The 19,454-nt window shown below is 50.8% G+C and overlaps 2 protein-coding genes across 2 annotated transcripts in view; one reads left to right on the top strand and one right to left on the bottom strand.

Annotated features, from left to right (window-relative positions):
* SMG5 (SMG5 nonsense mediated mRNA decay factor) overlaps positions 1–8,824 on the bottom strand; it is a 30,380-nt gene extending 21,556 nt beyond the window's left edge. Inside the window, exons 1-4 of the mRNA XM_084223372.1 lie at positions 8,673–8,824; positions 2,745–2,843; positions 2,031–2,154; positions 1,280–1,436 (exon numbers count right to left, since the gene is read on the bottom strand). Of these exons, the coding sequence (XP_084079498.1) occupies positions 1,280–1,436; positions 2,031–2,154; positions 2,745–2,843; positions 8,673–8,749 (457 nt within the window). The 5' untranslated portion in view covers positions 8,750–8,824. The remainder of the gene's footprint in view (positions 1–1,279; positions 1,437–2,030; positions 2,155–2,744; positions 2,844–8,672) is intronic.
* A 1,907-nt stretch (positions 8,825–10,731) lies between these two features.
* Positions 10,732–12,315, top strand: TMEM79 (transmembrane protein 79; the record flags this gene model as incomplete). Its single annotated transcript, XM_084223073.1, has 3 exons — positions 10,732–11,461; positions 11,670–11,883; positions 12,111–12,315. The coding sequence occupies 3 exons, from the start codon at positions 10,732–10,734 to the stop codon at positions 12,313–12,315; spliced, it is 1,149 nt and encodes a 382-aa protein (XP_084079199.1).
* Positions 12,316–19,454: the final 7,139 nt, after the last annotated feature.

The raw sequence follows: 19,454 nt of genomic DNA, 5'->3' as shown, positions 1-19,454 counted from the left end.
AATCTGTGACCACATACACCGTTGGACTCACCCTCCTTTTTTTTGCTCTGAATCCTCTTGCTCCCATTCATAAAACCATAAAGCTGTTCCCATCCCCATCTGTGGTTTATATGAGATCCTTTCAGATCCATCCCTTCTGGATAGGCAAAAGTTACATCAAAAGTTACTCTGCTCTCCAGTTACGTGCTCACCTGCAGCATCCTTTTCGATGAAGAGCCCAAAGACACCAAGAAACCTGAACAAGGGAAGCCTTTCTTATGCAATCACCCCTCAGGGTATAAACCCACCTGGAATGTGCATATTGAGGAGTTCTTAATTCTGCAGTACTGAAATACATTTCTAAAAAGCAACCCCTGCCAAGAACATCTGCCTTTTAAACCAACATTTTGAAGCCAAAAGTGATACCATCACTTCTGAGAACTAAGAGTAGGATCCCCGCACATTAAACCTTCTTTTGCTGAAGACACACTAACTTCCCTTAGCCAGGTGCTGCTGCCCTGTCCACTGCCAACTTTAAGCACATCAGTTAAACCTTTGCTAATATAGCTCACAAAACCAAGGCTCCATTTCTCACCTGGACACCCCCACAACAAAAACATGTACCCTGAGGCCACTGAGTACAACCCTAGGCAAACCCAAGACAATCTAGGATGTGAATGCACAGGCAGTCTTGAGCTGTTTCAGGACTGTAAATACTCTTATTCTTCCTCCTCTAACAGGTACAATACCTCAGATTTCCCTGCACCTAAGGCCATGCAGAGGTCACACGGGCCAGCTAACATGAACTACTTGGCCTTCCTGTGCTCTCAGTCCAAGATTCAGAAGCCACACAGTGAAGAGAGCACAGACAGAAGAGGCACCAAAAGGAGGAAGAGTCTTACATCTAGTAAATAGGATGTACTGACAGAAATATGTTGATTTCAAGAACCTATTCCCCTGTTTGTCTGTTCTAATTAAGCTTTAAAAAAAATTCTATACAGCCAGCAGTGCTCTTCAGTTTTCCATAAAAATCTGCCATCACCAGACACTTTTACTAAAGAATTTTCTCACACTGTTTTCTTTCTACTAGAAACCCTTCTGTCTTCACTAATTTAGTATTATTTAAAAGAAAAAGTGCCATGGAAAAGAAAGCAGGACAGTCTGTTCTAAACAGAGACCTTGCTAATCAGGGGGGGAGAAAAATTCCCTTGAATGCTGAAACAAAAATAGACTAGTGCAAGGGGAAGTCACCTGTGGGGGATTCAGCCTTGCCCATGAAGCAAACACCTTGAGCACAAACCTATGAGAGGGTCTGTCACGTGTGTCCAGTCGATGCAGCACTGCAGCTCCAGCTGGTAGTGGGACTGGATGTAGAGCAGGAGGTGCTGGTAGAATCCTATGCCAGCCACCAGGTGAGTCCTGTATGCACACTCCAGGGTGCTGCGGCTGTGGATGTGCTGGGAGAGGGAAAAGGAGCACGTTAATGCAGCCCCAGGCACAGCTTAGGCTTAGCTGCACTGAGTGTGAAGCAAGACATTGCTTTTGCACAGCTCTGTACCTCCTCCTGCTCAACAGTGCTCCCCCTAGTAGTATTTACTAAGGGTCAACATCAAGGAGAAATACTTGTAAAAACAAATTAATAAAATCAAGGTATCTGGTTAAAGCACCTTAAATACACCCAGACCCCTGAAAAACCAGGAGAGCTCATGGAAACGAGAGCACTGAGGATCTTCCAGTGATCAACTCTTGTAAAAACAATCAGCACTGATAAAGCCTCTTAAACCATCACTTTACCTGGAGAAAAGAGGAACACAAAAAATAAGAGAATTCAGTTGGAATGCCCTCTGCAATGGCAGGTCTCTCAACAGCACATTAGTGTTTAACTGCCCACTGCCAGACAAAGGCACAGGGCAGCTCCACAGGAATTTGAGAGTGCCCAGCTCACCACCCTGGGCTCAGACCACAGCTTCCCCAAGTAAATGAAGCTTTAAACTTTGCCTCACCCACTGCACAGCTAGTGACCTTCTCATGCCAGAGCCATAGATACCTGCCTTTTTATTTGTTTTAATGAGCTGGATAACTTCATAGTAAACCTTTCTCCAGAGCAGTTCTTCTGCTTTTCTTCCATAATCCACTGGATGCAGGAACATCAGCTTCACGCACAGCTCCCGCAGCCTGGACAGAGAGCAGAGCATTGTCAGTGAGTCCTGCAGCCTCAAACACAGCTGCCACTACAGAAGAGGAAAATCCAAATCCATTACAAGGGCTGAGCCAGGCCATCTGCCTGGATCACTCCCACACAAGAGCACCAGGAAAAGCCACATACTTAAAGCAGTGCCCTCTGGGCTCAGCTGGCCATCGGTGACTTCCTGAAGTGCAGTAATGACAAGAATTGGCTTGACAGCTTAAAAAATTAGTAAGAATAATCCTCCTTGCTCAGCAACCCTGACTCCTGATAAAAGATTTTACACATGTGTAAGAAACTTTTGCCCCACAGTTTTTATTACAAGGAAAGAATTGGCCAACACAAAGACAATTAATTTGTATCGATGATATCCAGGAAAGCCATGGATTGCAGGGATTTGAGCAATTCAAATACAGGTCTGAAACCCATCCTCTGCTTCCAAAACCTGGAAGGAACCCAGGTCAAAGGGTGCACTACAAACCAAATAAACATAACAACTGCAGATTCGATAGCTCCACGTGTTGCTTCACATGGATTTTCCCCAGCCAAACACAAAACACAAGCATGCTGCCCAACTTACTTGTTCCTCAAGCTGATGTTGTCTGGCTTGAACACATCCTGATAAGCTGCCTTATTGCCAAGGATGAGATCCAGCCGGTGCACGGCCTCAACCACTGCCCTGCATGAGAACACAGAACCAAGAGTTACAGGAGAGAAGGTCACCTGGGATCATTGCAGATCAGAGGTGTCTGCAAAGAACCACACTGGCCTATTTAGTCCCACTGTCAGCACACTGCCCTGTACCACCACACCACAGTCACTTATCTCCTTTTTGCACTCTATTTGAAGAAGGTTATGGAACACAGAAAAAAGCAGTTACACACATTATAAGCATTTTTCTTCAGAACAGTGATTTAATCACCACTTACCACTGCGTGTCTGATCAAATATGTCAATTATTTCTACAGCTGCAAAATCAGAAATGTCTCTGGACATGTTGGCAACCTCAGCAATTAAACCTGCTATACCTACATTCAGATTAATTTAAATGTCTTGAACTCTGTGATTTAAAAAAATTGATTGAATTCTAAAAACTACTGCTTTGATGGAGTAAGTTTTAATGGCGCAAGATTCAAACCTCCACCAATTCCTGTTTGCTTACCAATCTGCCTACAAAAGAAGGCAACACAAGTCTCTCAGTTGCCAAAACTTCCCCATCTTCGTTACCCTGAAGTTCCCTCAGTGACAGGTAACAGATATTCAAACCCAGCCTAAAAGAGGAAATTTGTTCCAAGGTTTTCTCCCCCAAAAGCCAGACAGAAAGACAGAGCGAGCAACCTCCAAACCTCTGAGCCATGCAAAAAAGTACTTTGGTGAATCATTGCCCAAGACCCTCCTCCTGGAAGAAGAATCCCACACTGTGTGTAAATCTCAAACACTCAAAAGTTCGTAGCTGTGAACAAATCACACCACGCTTCTGAACACTGCAGTGAAACAAACCCAGGACTTTCAGCACCATTAGTGCTGAACCTCATCAACAGCTCAGGGACAGCTCAATAAAGCAGAATAACTGTCAACCCCTCCTACAGAAGAGGTCACCTCCAGCCTCTGCTTTTGCTCTGTCTGTATCTGAGGCCACCAAACCTTCTCCTGAAGTTAACTTTCCCCAGCTCTTCTTTAAGCAGTACATCTCCCAAGCCATCAGCTACCAAACCCCAGTGGTCCTTGCTCTCCCCCCTCAGCTTCATATCTACCCCACCCACTGTCACTCCTCATTTGCTCCAATTCCTGTCCCACCAAGAGCTGCTGGAGCAAGGAGCTGAAGACAATCATGATGTGCTGTGAACACAAAAAAAGGCAGGACCAGAGCAAATTCCTGCCAAGCAGAGCAGAAAGGTGCTGCAGCCAGTCTGCTCCCCCTCACAAAATCCCCATCACCTGCAGGTCAAGACTTCCCCATCACACTCACAGCATCATGCAGTGACTGAGCCTGCTACTCCTGCACTGCCCATGTTCTGGGAGACTGAAACTACCACCACCTCCTTGAGAACTAAAGATGTTACTGCAAAGTAACCAACAGTTTCCTATGCCAGCACCTTCCCAGCAAAGCACAAACTCACTACATCCAAAGGAACCTGCCTGAAAAAAGCCCCAGGACATTCCAGAGCTCACAGAGAAAATGTCCCATCTCCTGCTGTGCCACAGAAAGCCTCTCACTCAAGGTAGAGAAATCTCACTTGTTTCCAGTAACAGAACCTGACAGGAAAAGGGAAGCATGGGGAATAGAAGCATCTCATGCAATGCCTTGGGAAAGCAGAACACCATAGACTTGAAACAACTTCTTACTGAATAATCATGAAGAAAACCATGGATACAGTAAGAATCCCACAAAAAATCCTGTTACGTTCTTGACATCCAGCCCCTCCTGCTCACTCCCCTCTTTCTCATATGGCCTGAAGAGAGTTTGCAAACGGACAGCCTCATACCCTCATAGCAAGGAAAGAAGCAAGTAAACTACATTTTGGTTTACAGGTAACAGGCTCTGAGTGTGCAGCAACCATGTAAGCTCATATTGGGGTTGGGACAATCCAAAAAGCCCCCCAGTTTAGCTTCCCCACAACAGAACCCCACAAAGCACAGGCAATGCACATCTCCTTACTGCAGCCTGGGACTGCTGTCCTAGCTGTGGCTCTCAAAGTCCCTTCCAGCACACCAGGAGCTGTCTGGCTTCCTCTGCAAAGGGCGACCAGAGGAAAGAGGAACTGCTGGTTCACTTGATTCCCAGAGAGAACTAGAGGAAAACTACAATCATTGATTCCTGACATAGGCAGTAAAGCAGCTGTAAAGTAACATTCTGTGAGCAACAAATCTCAGCTGTTTGTGCCTGAAAGTGCTCATGTCCATGACAGCCAATGTGGGAAATGATCCCAGTGGCCTGCCAAATGAGAAGTACAGAAAAGTTTCCTTCTGGGGACAGGATATCACCTTCCCCTCAAGGTGGCCCAGAGGGCATCTGCCATACAACCTAATTTCCTACAACAGCCCATGGATGGGCAAGTACACAATTGGTATTTCTGCTGTTCTTTCAGTGTTTGTGAAGAAACAGAGCTCATGAGCAGAGAGCAGCAAGGCTGACACACTGGGATGTGGTTCATCAGCCCTAAGGGAGGCCCCAGCTGAAACACTGCCTTGTCCACATCCACAGGTCCTACAGTGCTGCTGGAAGAGGAGGAGGCAGGAGCAAAGCAGAATCTGTGACAGCTGGTAATTCCCTGCCAGGATCCCACATCTGTGGTGCTGAGGAAAGAGGATTCAGTGAGGACAAAAGGGACAGGAGCCAGCCTCACTCCAGAAATGCTGGGAAACACCAGCACAGGTGCTATGGACCATGCACTGCTGGAAATGCACTTTAGCATCTGTGCCCTCACTGGCCCAAGACGACAGGTTGAACTTTCTCTAGCAGATAAGACTACAAATGCTGTCCCAGGACCCATTTTTCCACCTGCTGTGTTTAAACATTGCTTTCAGACAGCATATCAGAGCCACAAAGGAGGCACATCAGATGCCAGTCTATTAAAAGAAACAAATACAGCACATGGTGCCAAGCAGGGTGGAAACAGGCCAATGCCAAGTCCTCTCAAGCCATACAGACACTGATCTGTCCCTTTTCCTCCATGTGATTAACAGTCTGGGATGGAGCAGGACAGCAGAGAGAATTATTTGTCCCCTCTGTTTCTTTATTTAGGACATCACTAAGAGCCACACTGTCTGAGGAGTAAGACATTATTAAGAGAAAAGACCTCCAAGTCATTTAGCTGTGCTCTGGCATGTGTCAGTCCACAAATCACACTGCCTGGAACAGGCTCCACACAGCAACAGCAGCACTGAGTCCATGAGCTAATGGTTACCCAGAAACCTGAAAAATAAACCTGGTGACCTTATGCTACAACATGCATTGTAAAAGCACACCCATGATAATGCAGCTGCCACACACCAAGGTGAAACCCAGGAACTGTCAATCTAGGAAGACTTAGAAAATATCAAAGAGTATCTTATGAGCAGCAATGGGCACCCTCATCTCTGAAAGGACACTCTGACAGCCAACATGCTGCCAAGGACCCTGGAGACCTGAGCTCAGCTCCCACAAGCTGCCGTTTGGAGCTGGGACTGTGGCTTTCACGCATCTGTGACTCAAAGGCGCCACTTAGTGTGACAGGCATGAGCTCCCAGGCCACAGCCAGCACACAACGGGCTGCTCGGGGGACAGGAAACTCCCACTTCAGGCTGAAACAGAGAAGAACTGACAGGAGACTGTTAAGATGGGAACCTGCTCAGAGAACTGTCAGCTACAGAGACGGAAATTTGTGGCCACTGCAGGCACTATAAATCCTGTGCTAAAAATCACAATGCTTCCTCCCCGCTAAAGAAGAGCCGTCCCTGCAGGAGGAGGGTGGCTCATTTTCTGCTGTAAAAACACTCTAGAGCAACCAAACACCTTATTCTGCTACAAAAATTCAAACAGAAAACAACCCCTCCCTTGCAAGGATGACAATCCCTCATCTGGCCACAGGCTGTTCTCCTGCCGGCTGCAGCAGAACGTGAGGTTCCACTTGACAGAGGAGCTGAGCAGCACCAAGAAAACAAAGCAGAACAGGTCTGGAACCAGGACAAGGATGATTTCAACAAAACACGTTGTTTTGCAGGCAGAAGCCTGCACACACATCCTGCACATCCTCTCCAGGCCTGTCCCACACTCCTTGGGCAGGCACAGAGCTCTGCTGCTCCAGCTCAACCTCCAGCTGACATAGTAGAGATCACTGCAGGTGGCTCAGCGTGGCAGCAGCAGACACAGAGCTCCCCAGCCCGAGGTGCTCTGAGCAGGACTGTGCAGCCCATACCTCCATCACACTGAGCCCGACTTCTGACCTCACATCAATAAACCAACCCACTGAACCCCCAAAGTGCAGCAACGTGCTTGCACCAAGCACAAAATAACCACCACCCAAACCTGCAGTTACTGGAGGGGATTCCTGGGCACAGATCATGCCAGTGCCCCAGCAGGAGGCAAAACCCTGCCCTGCTGTAGAGAAGGGCAGTGAGGAACCACGAGGTGCAAGGACACAGCCAATGCAATCAAGACAAAAAGAAATGGACCTCCATGTAAAATTCATCTCTTGTCTCCACCACTTTGCTCATCTCTGAGACCCAGAGCTGCTGCTGGAACTCCTGTGGATCTGTTGTACTGACAGGGAACCTGAGCCAGAAGGGAACAATTTCTGGGCTGCCCTCACAAAACAAGTCAGGAGCAGAGCAGAGGGGGCCTGAGCTCACCAAGGCCAGCAGGAGTGCCCCAGTCCTGTTCGCTGATGCCATTTCCAATGCGTGGCGTGGAAATGTGGGACCAGAGTCCCAGGGAGTGCTTAACTGGAAAGATCTGCAGCTGGAGCTGTCCTGCCATCCACACAGCAGCAAAGTGCCCCAACTCACACTCCTGCTCATCACATCCTCTTCTCCAGCACCTCTCACATAACCCCTGCCTACTGCCAAAGGCAGGGACACCCTCTCCAACCCCCCCTCTCCCTGGATGACCCCACATCTCACCCTTATCCCATTGTATCCCAACAACTTTTTCCACTCAGCCCTCATCATTCTCCCTGAATCCCACAGAACTCCTTTTTCCACCTCCTATGTCCTTCTTATTCATCATCCTGGGTGTCCCCTTACCCCTGACCCTCTTCCTGCTCTCCCACCTATCTCCTTCCCCCATCTCTGCATTCCCCCATCTGGCCTGGATCTCCCACAGTCCCTTGGTCTGATTCATCTGCCCTGGAGCCACCAGACTCCTTTTCCCCAGTGGAACCCCTGCATGTATTGCTTATCCCCTCTGGATCTCATACAACTCCCTTCCCCACATTCCCTTTCCCTGGTCCTCACTAAACCTCCTCCTTGTCCTCTCCCTTTGCACTGCATCCTTTCCCTGGATTTCCCCACAACTTCACTTCGATCTTCCCTAAGTTCCACCATCTCCTTTCCCAATCTTCTCTGAACATCCCTCCGATCCCCTTTGCCCTCGTTACCCCAGTCTCCCCTGGATTCATGAGCCCCCCACCCCGTCCATCCCTGCTGTTACCTCAATTCCACCATCTCCTTCTCCCCAAATCCTTCACTGACAACTCCCCCATCTCCTTTCCTTCCATCCTCCCTATATCTCACCAACTCCTTCACCCTGGTCCTCCCCAGCCTGGCCCAACCTCCCCCGCCCCAATCCCCTTCCCTCCCGTCACCCCCATTCTCCCTCTGCTCTCCTCGAGTACCCCCTGTTACCCTCCCTCCCCAGATCCTTCCCCGTCCCCTGAGTAACCCCCCGACCCCCTCCGCGCTGGCCCTCCCCAGCCTCATCTGGAGCGGCCCCGGCCCCTTCCTGACACCGGCTCCCTCCAGCGTCCCCCGGCTCCCTCCCCTTCTCGGCCACTCCATCCCCTCCGGCCCCTCTGGCCCCTCTCCTCACCGGTACAGCCGCTTGGTGTGCAGCACCTTGGCCTCCGGCTCGCCGCTCTCGCCGGCGGCCCCGCCACCCTGGCTCATGGCGCCCGCGGCGGGCCCGGCCCGGCCCCGCGGCCCCTCAGCACCGCCCGCGCCGCCGCCGCCGCCGCCCCCGGGCCCGCTCGGCCGCCATGACTGCCCCCTGTCCCTCGCTGCTCTCGCGAGATTTCCCGCGGCGGCGCCGCGCCGGGCGGGCAGGGCGGCGGCGGGGGCGTCCTCGCCTCGCGAGAGCCGAGCGGCGCGAGAGACCCGCACTTAGTGCTGGCAACATGGCGGCGGCCGCCTCAGCCGGCCGGGCCGAGGGCCGGGGCGGGCCCGGCGGGCCGGGGTCCCCTTTTCCGGAGTTCCCCTGCTCGGGTCGAGGGCTGGAGCAGAGCCCTCCCCTGTGGTGTGGGGCCGGGAGCGGGGGGAACGGCGGAGGAATCCCTCCCTGCTCTGGGATGCCGCTGTGCCGGGAGTCCTGAGGGACCAGCCAGGCACCCGGGCGGGTCCTCCCCCAGTGGTGTCTGCAAGCTGAACTTTCTCACCTTTTGTAAACATAACTATGCCGGCACGTAACTTCTGTAAGAAAGTTGCTCAATAAAATAAAAAAAACTTGGTATTTCCAGCATTGTGTTAGGTGACGCTACATAAATATTCTTTAGGTGGGTGGGGATGTGTATTAGACGGATTAATGTAAATTTTACCGTTTAAAAGATGTAACTTCGTGTTATCCTTATTGCGCTTGATTTGTGGAAAACTCCACCTCGCACCCTTGCAGAATAAACACGGTCTGACTTCCCTGCCTCCTTTTTAAAGTGTGTGTGTTTCGAGAGCTCCTTAACTTGGCACACCCGGAACGGCCCGGACAGGGACCCGGGGGTCCCCGGCCTGCCACGGGGGAGAGCGCCGGGGCTGCCCCGTGCCCTCCGCCGAGCCCCGCGGGCCAGGCCGGGCTGGGACGGGAGCAGCGCCCGCCCCTCCGCCCGCCCCACCTGAGCCGGTTCGGCAGGTTTGAGGCGGAGAGGCGGCCGGGAGAGCGCTGGAATCCCGCAGGGTCCCGCGGAGCTGCCCCGGGCCCCCATGGCCCCCCGCCCGTGCCCGAGTGAGTGCTGCAGCCAGGGGAGGTGCTGCCTCGGGGGAAGCGGGCTGGGGGCTGCGAGAGGGGCTGGGGTCCGGGATCGCGTGCTGGAGGTGCGGGAGGCCCAGGAAGCTGTTTCAGCCCTGCTTCCGTGCGTGGAGCTCGGAGGAAGCCCCGAGCGGCTCCATGCCTCAGTTTTCCCACGCCTGTGGCCAGGCCAAGGCTCCTGAGGGTGCAGGGATGAATGTGCTGAGGAGTGGAGGAGCGATGTTCTTTGCAGGAGACAGGCGGGACACCCGGGACGGGGCAAGAAACAGGGTTCCCCTAAAGGGTAACAACATGGGAGCTCTGCCTGTACCTCCTGCACCCATGGAAGGGCACCCAGCAGCCTCTTTTGCCCACCCCACATCAGTCTCAGCTACAAGAGGCAGCAAACCTGGCTCATGCTGGCTGTAGTCACGGTTTTGGGAAGCAGCCAGGTCACCTCTCCCCAGGGCTTGGCTGGTCCTGGCCCAGGAGAGAGCCACTGAGGAGCCAGTTGTATCAGCCAGGCTATGCCCCACCAGAACCCCCAGGATGTTTGTGCAGCAGGGGAAGCAATTCCTAGCCTGCCCCGTTTTGCAGCCAGACCTGCACCTCCAGGGTTCACCCCTCCCAGGACAGTACCTGACCCCGCTGCCAGGGGCCAGAGCATGGGGACACCAGGCACTGCTTTCTTCTCCTAGTGCAAGGACAGGTGGGTGGTGGGGGCTCCAGGGGTGCCAGTTTGCTCCCACTTTGTAACTGGGGCTGTGCACGTGACCCCAAACCTCTCATTTCTGATATAAATTGATCTGTCTCCTTTCTCCTGGTCCAGGGTGAAAGCAGAAAGGACGGAACTTGTCCCCTCTGAACACCACAAGTGCAGGCAGCAGTGTTACCAGCCCCTAGCTGCATCCCTGGCAGTGTGGAACTGGACGCTCTCATGGCTGCTGCAGACCCTGTCCTGCCCCCCGAGGAGGTGGCTCTGCTGGAGCTTGGGAAGGTGGCCCTGGACAAGGTGCCACCAGCCCCAGATGAGCACCTGGGGGACCCTGATGCCACCCTGCCGTGGGAGCAGAGTCAGCACAATGCCCGGGGCCAGCCAGAGCTCATGGAGACAAAGAAGCGCTCGAGTCCTGAGGGGGGCCATGAAGACCCAGAGGAAGCTGTTCCCACCTGCCCCACAGTCGAGGCCGAAGATGAGGAAGTTCCCCAGCTGCCCGTGATGGCAGCCCACGTCTTTGTGCCCATCGACCCGCAGTGCATCGAGCAAAGCCCCTTCAAGCAGAAGCAGCACCCGACGCCATGGCCCCGGGAGGAGGGCAGGGGGGATGTTCCCCCCAGTGTCCCCCCCAGTGACAGACCCAGCAGCCTCCACCACAAGCAGGTCTTCTTTCCCCCCGGCCCCTCGCGCTACCGGAACCCGCTGGGCTTTGAGGGGCGCATGGCCAAGCCCCCGGCTGAGGGGTCACAGTGCCCGTGTGCCAGGGACTGTGGCAGTGATAATCTCAAGGCCGTGGCATCAGTGGCAGGGGCCCTGCTCCTCTGCCCTTGCCTCATCTATGGAGCCTACATCTTCTTGCCCTTCGATGCCCCGCTGCTGCCCGCCGTCAGCGCCCGCCTGGTCTACACACTGCGCTGTGCCACCTTTGCCACCTTCCCCATCGTGCTGGGTGAGCCATGGGCTGGGTATGAGCGCTTTGCTCCTGCTCTGGGCTGCATGAGCCCTGGGGCTGCAGGAGCAGAGCTGGGGCTGAGCTCTTTGTGGCTCTGTTGCTCCCACCAAGAGCAGCAGATGGAGTTTTTCTCCCCTCCTGGTGCTCCCCAGACCCCACTGTGGCTCCTCTGAGCACGCACTGAGCCCCTCTCTCTGTCCCTCAGGAATGATCGTCAGCGGCATCTCCCGCCTCTGCTCCTCCGCCCTGGAGCCCTTTGGAGAGCTCCACCGGGAGGTGGAGATCCACCGCACTTACGTCTCCCAGTCTGTCCACCTCTTCATCCTCTACTTCTTCAACATGGCCGTGCTGGCCACCTACCTCCCACAGGAGCTCCTCAAGCTCATCCCACTGCTCACAGGGCTCTTCGCCATCTCCCGGTAAGTGCTCCTTCACCCCAGGCTGCTGTTGGGCTCTGTCAGTGCCAGCCAACACCATCCCTTGGAGCAAACTCCCACTCTGGCAGCACCTCACCCAGCTCACCAGAGCCAGGAAGGGTTCCTCTTCCTACAGCAGCCATGCCTGGCAAATCCTCCCTGGTCAGAACCACTGAGTGCCAGCCCCATAGCATCATCTTGGCTAAGTCCACACCCTCTGTCTTCTCCAGGTTGATTTTCTGGATGTCCTACGCCATCGGCCGCTCCTTCCGTGCTTTTGGCTTCAGCATGACTTTCCTGCCACTCCTGGCCATGCTGCTCTGGAACCTGTATGGCATGTTTGTCCTGGAGCCCGAGAACCTCCTCTCCCTGGCAGTGCCAACGCCCGAGGCCCACTCCAAGGAGAGCCGAGCTAAACTCCGGCACTGGGGCTGAGGGAGGCCAGGAGATGGGGCACCCGGACCCTACGGGTGTGATCCCTCCTTCCTGCCCTACCTCAAGAGTCCTGACAGCACAGAGGTGCTGGCAGATCCAGCTGGGCCCCTGCTCCCTGCCTGGACACAGGGAGGTTTTGCTGGGCTCACAGAACCAGGCTGCAAACCCTCTGCACCAGGAGACTCCTGCTGGAAGGTGAACAAGGCCCAGAGCAGGACACAGCGAGCCCTGTTCCCTGGGAATGGGTGGGATTTGCTTCCCCTCCTGCTGGAGCCAGCTTTGCCCAATAAAGCCCTTACCAAACAGCTCTGTGGCTGGTTTGCAGAGGGTGAGTTAAATTTCCCACAGAATGACTCAGAGCTTCGCCTGGGGGATGCAGTCATCTAGCCTCAAAATTGTTTCCAAGAGGGAAAAAATGTTTCCCCCAGACTGTCCCTCTCCCAGCCCTGATCCCACTCCTGGGTCCCTGCATAGCCAGTCTCATCCTGTTTGTCCCTCCTCTCCCTCCTGGTGGAGGTTCAGCACCCAGTTCACAAAGCAGTTGGTTGGATGGGAGGGAGGAAGCTCTCCCCAGGGAGGGCTGCAGGGAGAAACAGGGGGGCACCAGCTTTGCCACTGGCCAGGGCTAGGGATGGCCAGTCCTCCCCAGGATGGGTGCTGAGCCCCTCCTTCTGCAGACATGAATGGACCCCTGGGAGTGGCATTTCTAATGGCCTCAGTTGTCAGTCATAACCCAAAGCAGTTAAAAATCCACCCGATCCAGGAAAAGCCACTCCAGCTTCAGATCTGCCCAATGTCTGGCTTGTCCCACCTCCCATCCTGCGATGCTGGATCACAGGAACAGCCCACCCCAACCAGAGAATAGGAATCAAGGACTTGAGGGACTGCAGTGAAGCTGTGTCATGGGAGGTGTCTTGCTTTGAAAGCCAGGTGTCCACCCAGGAAGGCAGGAACCTCCCCTGCAACAGAAAATGTGACCCCCTTCCCTCCAAATTATTTTAACTCTGAAATCAAATGGCTTTCAGGCAAAGATATGGGAAGAGTGATATACATACATTTCTTTACTAGTATATGTATGTGTATAACTAGGCAAACAAACAACAATGTGAAGAAACACATTCACTCTCCTGTGAAAATTTAAAAAGTTTAATAGAGGGCAATAGGAGACAAGGACCATGGAGCAAAGGTTGTTAGGGTGCATCTTGACATTCAGCCAAGAGCATGCTGTTCCCTTCAGGGATACCCCTTAAATACCTTTTCCCTTATATCAGCCTGTTGCATATTCATAGTCCCTTATGCAGAGTAAACCTTTCCCCCAACCTAGTTTACGTGTTCCAAAAATTGTTTAGCATATCTCCTCCTTGGATCCACCTTTTTTGATCATGTGTATTCATGGGTTGTGCTTTTGGTCCTTTTTTATCATCACCTTCAATTTTGGGTCTTGTCTTCAGACAGTGGATGCTGATAGTTGGCAGATCTGTACAGGTGTCCTCATCCTGTGTTCATTGGATGTTATCCCATCCAAGCAGGCATTTTAACACAAGCATCCTTATATCAGCTATTTCACTACTATGTCTGAGCTTAATTAACAACAGAATAAAAACAGCATCTTTCTAGCAAAGTTATTTTAACTCGTATAAAATCCTTGTTAACTTTTGCAAAAAGCCAATATTACAATATGTATCTATAACAAACAGCAGCAGCAGCAACACCGAACAAAACCATAAACTCTCTTTGTTAAAAAACAGGACCACACTCTCAGTACTAAACGTGATTTCAGCATTTATTAGAAAAAAGAAAAGGCCTAAAGCAAGGGGGCTTGTGGAGCAGGAGCGTTCCCATCCAAGATGCTGCAGCGCTGGCACTGGGTTTTCTTGAGCAGCGATGTCCCCGATGTTCCGGGTGGAGCAGCACACCTTCCCTTGGTCAGATGCCCTTTTTATCCGTTTTTAGTCTCTTTGGATTGGTTTCTGTTTGGATCTTTCATTTGCATGAAGGTTTAAGGTGTTTGATTGGCCTGTTACAGTGTACATTGAGTACCGTATCATGCTTTACAACTATCAACTGAAATAAATAGGGTAGGAGATCTTTCTCCTTTTAATGCCTTCATTAAAAGTGATCAGCTCAGGTGGGAGGACTTGACAGGTCCACAGTCACCACCACTACTCTTTGGAGTGGTGCACAGGAGGAGGAAAATGCAGCTCTGTCCTTTAGGAGAGAGAGCTGGAGGGTCTGTCCCACCACAGCGACCAGAGCTTCTCAGTTTCTCAGCTTCTCAGGTGTAACATTTGCGTTCCTGTCTCTGGCCAACATCTTTTTAGGTTATGGTGAGGGGCAAAAAAAAAAAAAAAAAAGGGTCTCAGCATCTCTGCAGGCTATAGACTTTGTTCCTCACGTACAGACATCACTTTGATCTCTTAATTCTGGGTTGGCTCATAGTTTTTTGGGGGTTTATTTGATGAGTTTGGTGGGGGGTTTTTTGCATCCTGGCTCTGAGGTATTTTGCACTTCATCTGAGGTCCCCTCCCTTCCCACCATGGGGGGGTGGGGGGGTGGGATGCCATCCTCCTGGCAGCAGGCAAGGGTGGTACTGGCAAAAAGGGGAATTCTCAACAATAGGGAGTTAAGAACCGACACTTGAAAGGTGATTACAACATGAAGCTAACAAAAACTTTCCTCTGCCAGAACTGGTTAAACTGGTAATTCTACAACCTTTTTTTTTTTTTAATGGGCAGCTCTTTTTATCCATAACATCACCTATTTTCCAACAGTTTCTAACCTGTTTTTGACACCCTCCTCTCTCGAAGCCGTTTCCCCTGCGCTGCAGTTCCGGGCACGGCCGGCAGGGGCGCGGGTGGCTCCGGGCGGGCAGGGCGGCTGCGCTGATTCCGCCGCGGCTGCAGGGGGCGCTGTGGGGCGGCTCGGCCGAGGCGGGAACAATAACCTGTTGCATATTCATACATCTCATACATTATGCATAAGTTCCATTCAAATACAGGATTCTGTCTGGTCAGTGTCAGCTTCTTCCTCTGAATCCTAACAGTGCCTTCGAGGCAAGAAGAAGTTCGTTTCTTATGGTAAGAGAGCAATAAATTCTTTTTCTCTGAAAGATTCAGGTGTCCTGTGGCTGCTATCTCACTGCAAGTTGTTTCTTAAAAGAAGTATCTTACATAGCATAGTTTCTATTTGAACATTTTGTTATAACCTAAAACTATATTTAACACACTACTTAATAGAATTAATACAGCATTACTTTCTAACACAACACATATAATATTCATTTCAATATTTTTGAAAAGCCAATCATAAACCACACATTTTTCACAAAAGGGTATGCAACTTTTTATCCCAAAAAAATTGGGGTTTGCTGGAGGGAGGAGTGGGGAAGGACAGTAATTGACTAAAGAAGGAAATGAGAATAGTTTGACCCAATCAGTGCTCAGGTTCCTCATTTGTGCCTCTACTGGCTCACAGTTTTTAACTAACTTCCCTTCTGGAAGTTTTGTTCTCACACCAAGAAGCCCTCTGCAGTCTGCTGCACCTGAAGTTTATATTGATACAAGACTCCAAGGGATGGTGTGGAAATGCAAGGACAACAAGTTACAGAGTGATGGGAAGGTAAACCTTCGTGTCCTGTTCACAGGTGCCTGGCACAGGGAGCTGAACTGCAGACCCACCCTAAAGCTAGGGGAAAAGGGAGCAATCTTCCCACAAAACCACCAAAGGGAGAAAGGTGGTGCTCTGAACTGTTAGCCAATGACAGGCAACAGAACTAGGCAAAATTACCTCTGCCCCTGCTGAAACCTGGACACTCTCACCAGAATTAGGTATTTGATATGAGATTGAACTGGCCTGAAATACAGCAGAGAAAATTTCTATCAATTACTTAGGACTTAAAAAACCCTAAGCTTAAAAAAGCATGTATCAAAGCAGTGTTCCTCTTTTTGGTAATCAAACTATCACTGTGTCATGCTGCATTGCCTCCATAATGCCTTGCTTTGTACAAAATCAGAGACAGGAGTCTGTGACTGTATTCATAGTTCCTGAACACATTTAATTTACATTGCCAGGTGCTGAGGTCAATAGGCACAGAAAAACTTGCTCAGCAGCTTCAAAAACTACATCTAATTCACTATTGGGGGGTGCTCCCAGGACACCTTCACTTGAAAACTTTGTCTGGAAATCATTTGCAGGAGCAGTGCCTGGCACAGAGGGAGCACAGCAGGGACCTGCCCTGGGGATGTTCACCTGGAGAAGGCTCTGGGGACACCTTGCAGGACCTAAAGGGGCTCCAAAAACGCTGGAGAGGGACTTTGGAGAAGTGCCTAGAGTGTCAGAACAAGGCACTCATTGGCTTCCTAATGCCAGAGGGCAGGGAGAGATGCGATATTGGGAAGAAATTTTTCCCTGTGAGGGTGGTGAGGCCCTGGGAGAGGTTGCCCAGAGAAGCTGTGACTGCCCCATCCTTGGAAGTGTTCAGGGACTTGAAACAGCCTGGTCTGTTGGAAGGTGTCCCTGCCCATGGCAAAAGGGTGGAATGGTTTGATCTTTAAGGTCCCTCTCAGCCCAAAGCACTCTGTGAGTGTTTGAACTCTACGGAATATGGCAACAATAACCTGAAGCACAGAGCAGGTTTGTTTTCACACAGATGTGAACAAGAGTGTTATTATATGCCCTGAGGGATTAGGGGAAAAAAAACTGAAGAAAATTATTACCACCTTTGCCTCTTACCTGCAGAACAGAAAACAATTCTGTTTTACAGTGGTGAGTTATTGTCAGGTTCTGTGAATTGACAGAATCACTGGACAGTGTGTTCCCTTCCAAGGAAAACCCAGTGCACTTTCCAAAAATACTCCCAGAATTTTGCATTTCTGTAGTGGTTTGTCACACAGAGGATTTTTGGTGAATATATGGGAATAGAATTGTGTGTGAGGGAGAGACTGAGATAACATCACAGCGAGGGTTAAGTTCCTGCCTTCTCTCTTATTTCCTTATTAGTGCTAAAATCTGCAGCACAATTACCCACAGCACTCCATTTGGCAGCTGCTCGTTGTTAAGTAAACACATATTCCCATCAGATAAATACACTTTCGTGTCATGAACTTACATAGCCACCAGATACAGACTTCTAGTGTCCTCCTGTCTGCTGTGCAGATGGTGAAACCTGAAATAAAGCACGAGGTTTGCTCCCAAGAGCCATCAACAACAGCTTGGTAACATGGTTTTCATTAAGAAATGCAATTCTATTTTTAAAAATTATTAATCTGGGGATTAGTAGTAGAAGCAGTCCTAAATTGGTTTGGAAAGCTGAAAGTTGCATTAGGCTTTGTCCCAGAGCAATGAGAGTGGCAATGCTGATTTCTGTAACAGACATGTTCCTGGTGCCAGAGCCCAGATTTCAGCGAGGAGCAGGCTCAGGGCAGTGGCAGCAATGGTCTCTGTGAAACTCTTCTGAGCAGGAAGCAGGGACTGAAGCAGAAGCATCCTCATTCTTCATCCTCTAAGTATCCAAATGATTTGACAACTAATTCCTGAATCCAAACACTCCACAGTGAAAAAAACCAGCAAGCAGCAGAGAAGTCTCACAAAGGCAATCCTGACAGAGGCTTTCCCAGCTCTGGGGCCCAGTGCTGTTAGTCTGCAGTTGAGTTATCTGGTGTGATTTAGAGAGAAGCCCATCAAGTGCAGAAATGCCAACTTCAGCTTTCAAACCACTGCATTTGCAAGCTGCTTCTGCCTGGAGACTGAGCTGTCCACTGCCAATGGGATGGATGCTGTTACAAAGAAAGATTATATTCCTGGAGAAAAGGGAAACATAAGGGATTTATAACTGAGCTATAATTTACTTACTTTGCCTGAAAATCCAGCTTCTACAACACAGTGCAAGTAGGAAGAGCAAATGGGCTAACATGTGAACATCCTTGTTGCAGTGCAAGAAGTCTCTCTTTATTTTCATTTTATCAAAAGAGAATACACATATCCTCAGAGCACCCAAGTAACTACTCAGGGAAGTTGAAGAAACTTGGAATCAAGTTGAAGAAATTTGGAGAAACTTGGAATCAGGCTCCAAAATATCCTGTTTGCAGTCTCTTTTATTATAAATCAGATTGGTCATACTTAGGAAAGATGATGGGGACGCAGCTGGGTAGAGGAGAGGAAAAAAATTAATATAGGGTTTCATAAATTGAGATAAAGACTGGGAGAAAACACTTCAAGGGCAAAACAGGCTCAGTTTTAAGGTTGCAAAGTGAATTTAATACTGACAGAATTAGAGGAGGATAATGAGAGGTAAAATAAGCCCTTAAAACACTTTCTTTCCTCCCAGCTCCTCCCTCCTTCCCACTGGCAGTGCAGGGAAATGGGGCATGAGGGTTTTGGGGTCAGTTCATCATCCAAGTTGTGGGTGGATCTCTGCATCTCCTGGGGATCCCCACAGGTTGTGGGTGGATCTCTACATCTCCTGGGGATCCCCCTGGGCTGCAGGGACACAGCTGCTTCACCACGGTCTCACCACAGCCTGCAGAGGAATCTCAGCCCCAGAGCCTGGAGCACCTCCTGCCCCTCCTTCTCCACTGACCTTGGTGTCACTATGTTGTTTTCCCTCACATGTTCTCACCTTCTCCTCTTCCCTGACTAGGAGAAAACTGTGTGACTTTGATTTAATTCTTAGATATGTCATCACAGAGGCGTTACCAGCCTCTCATTGGCCCAGCCTTGGCCAGCAGCATGTCCATCTTCAGAGCCATCAGGAATTGACTCTGCTGGACATGGTGGAAGCTTCCAGCAGCTTCCCACAGGAGCCACCTCTGTGGGCTCCCTGCTACCAAAAACCAGGTTATGCAAAACCAATATAGGGATATTGGGAAGAAACTTTTCCTTGTGAGAGTGGCGAGACCCTGGCACAGATTGCCCAGAGCAGCTGTGACTACCCCATCCCTGGAAGTGTTCAAGGCCAAGTTGCATGGGGCAGGGCTGGACTCCTTCCTGTGAAGAAATTTTCTCTAATATCCAATATAAACCTCCCCTGGCAGAACCTGAGGCCATTTCCTCTTGTCCTGTCCCTGTTCCCTGGGAGCAGAGTCCACCCCACCTGGCTGCCCCCTCCTCTCAGTTGTGCAGAGCCACAAGGGCCCCCTGAG

The sequence above is a fragment of the Fringilla coelebs genome (assembly GCF_963513975.1).
Source record: "Fringilla coelebs genome assembly, chromosome: 29".
Lineage (NCBI taxonomy): Eukaryota > Metazoa > Chordata > Aves > Passeriformes > Fringillidae > Fringilla > Fringilla coelebs.
The sequence above is the reverse complement of the archived record's forward strand: the minus strand, read 5'-3'. Positions and strand labels throughout refer to the sequence as shown.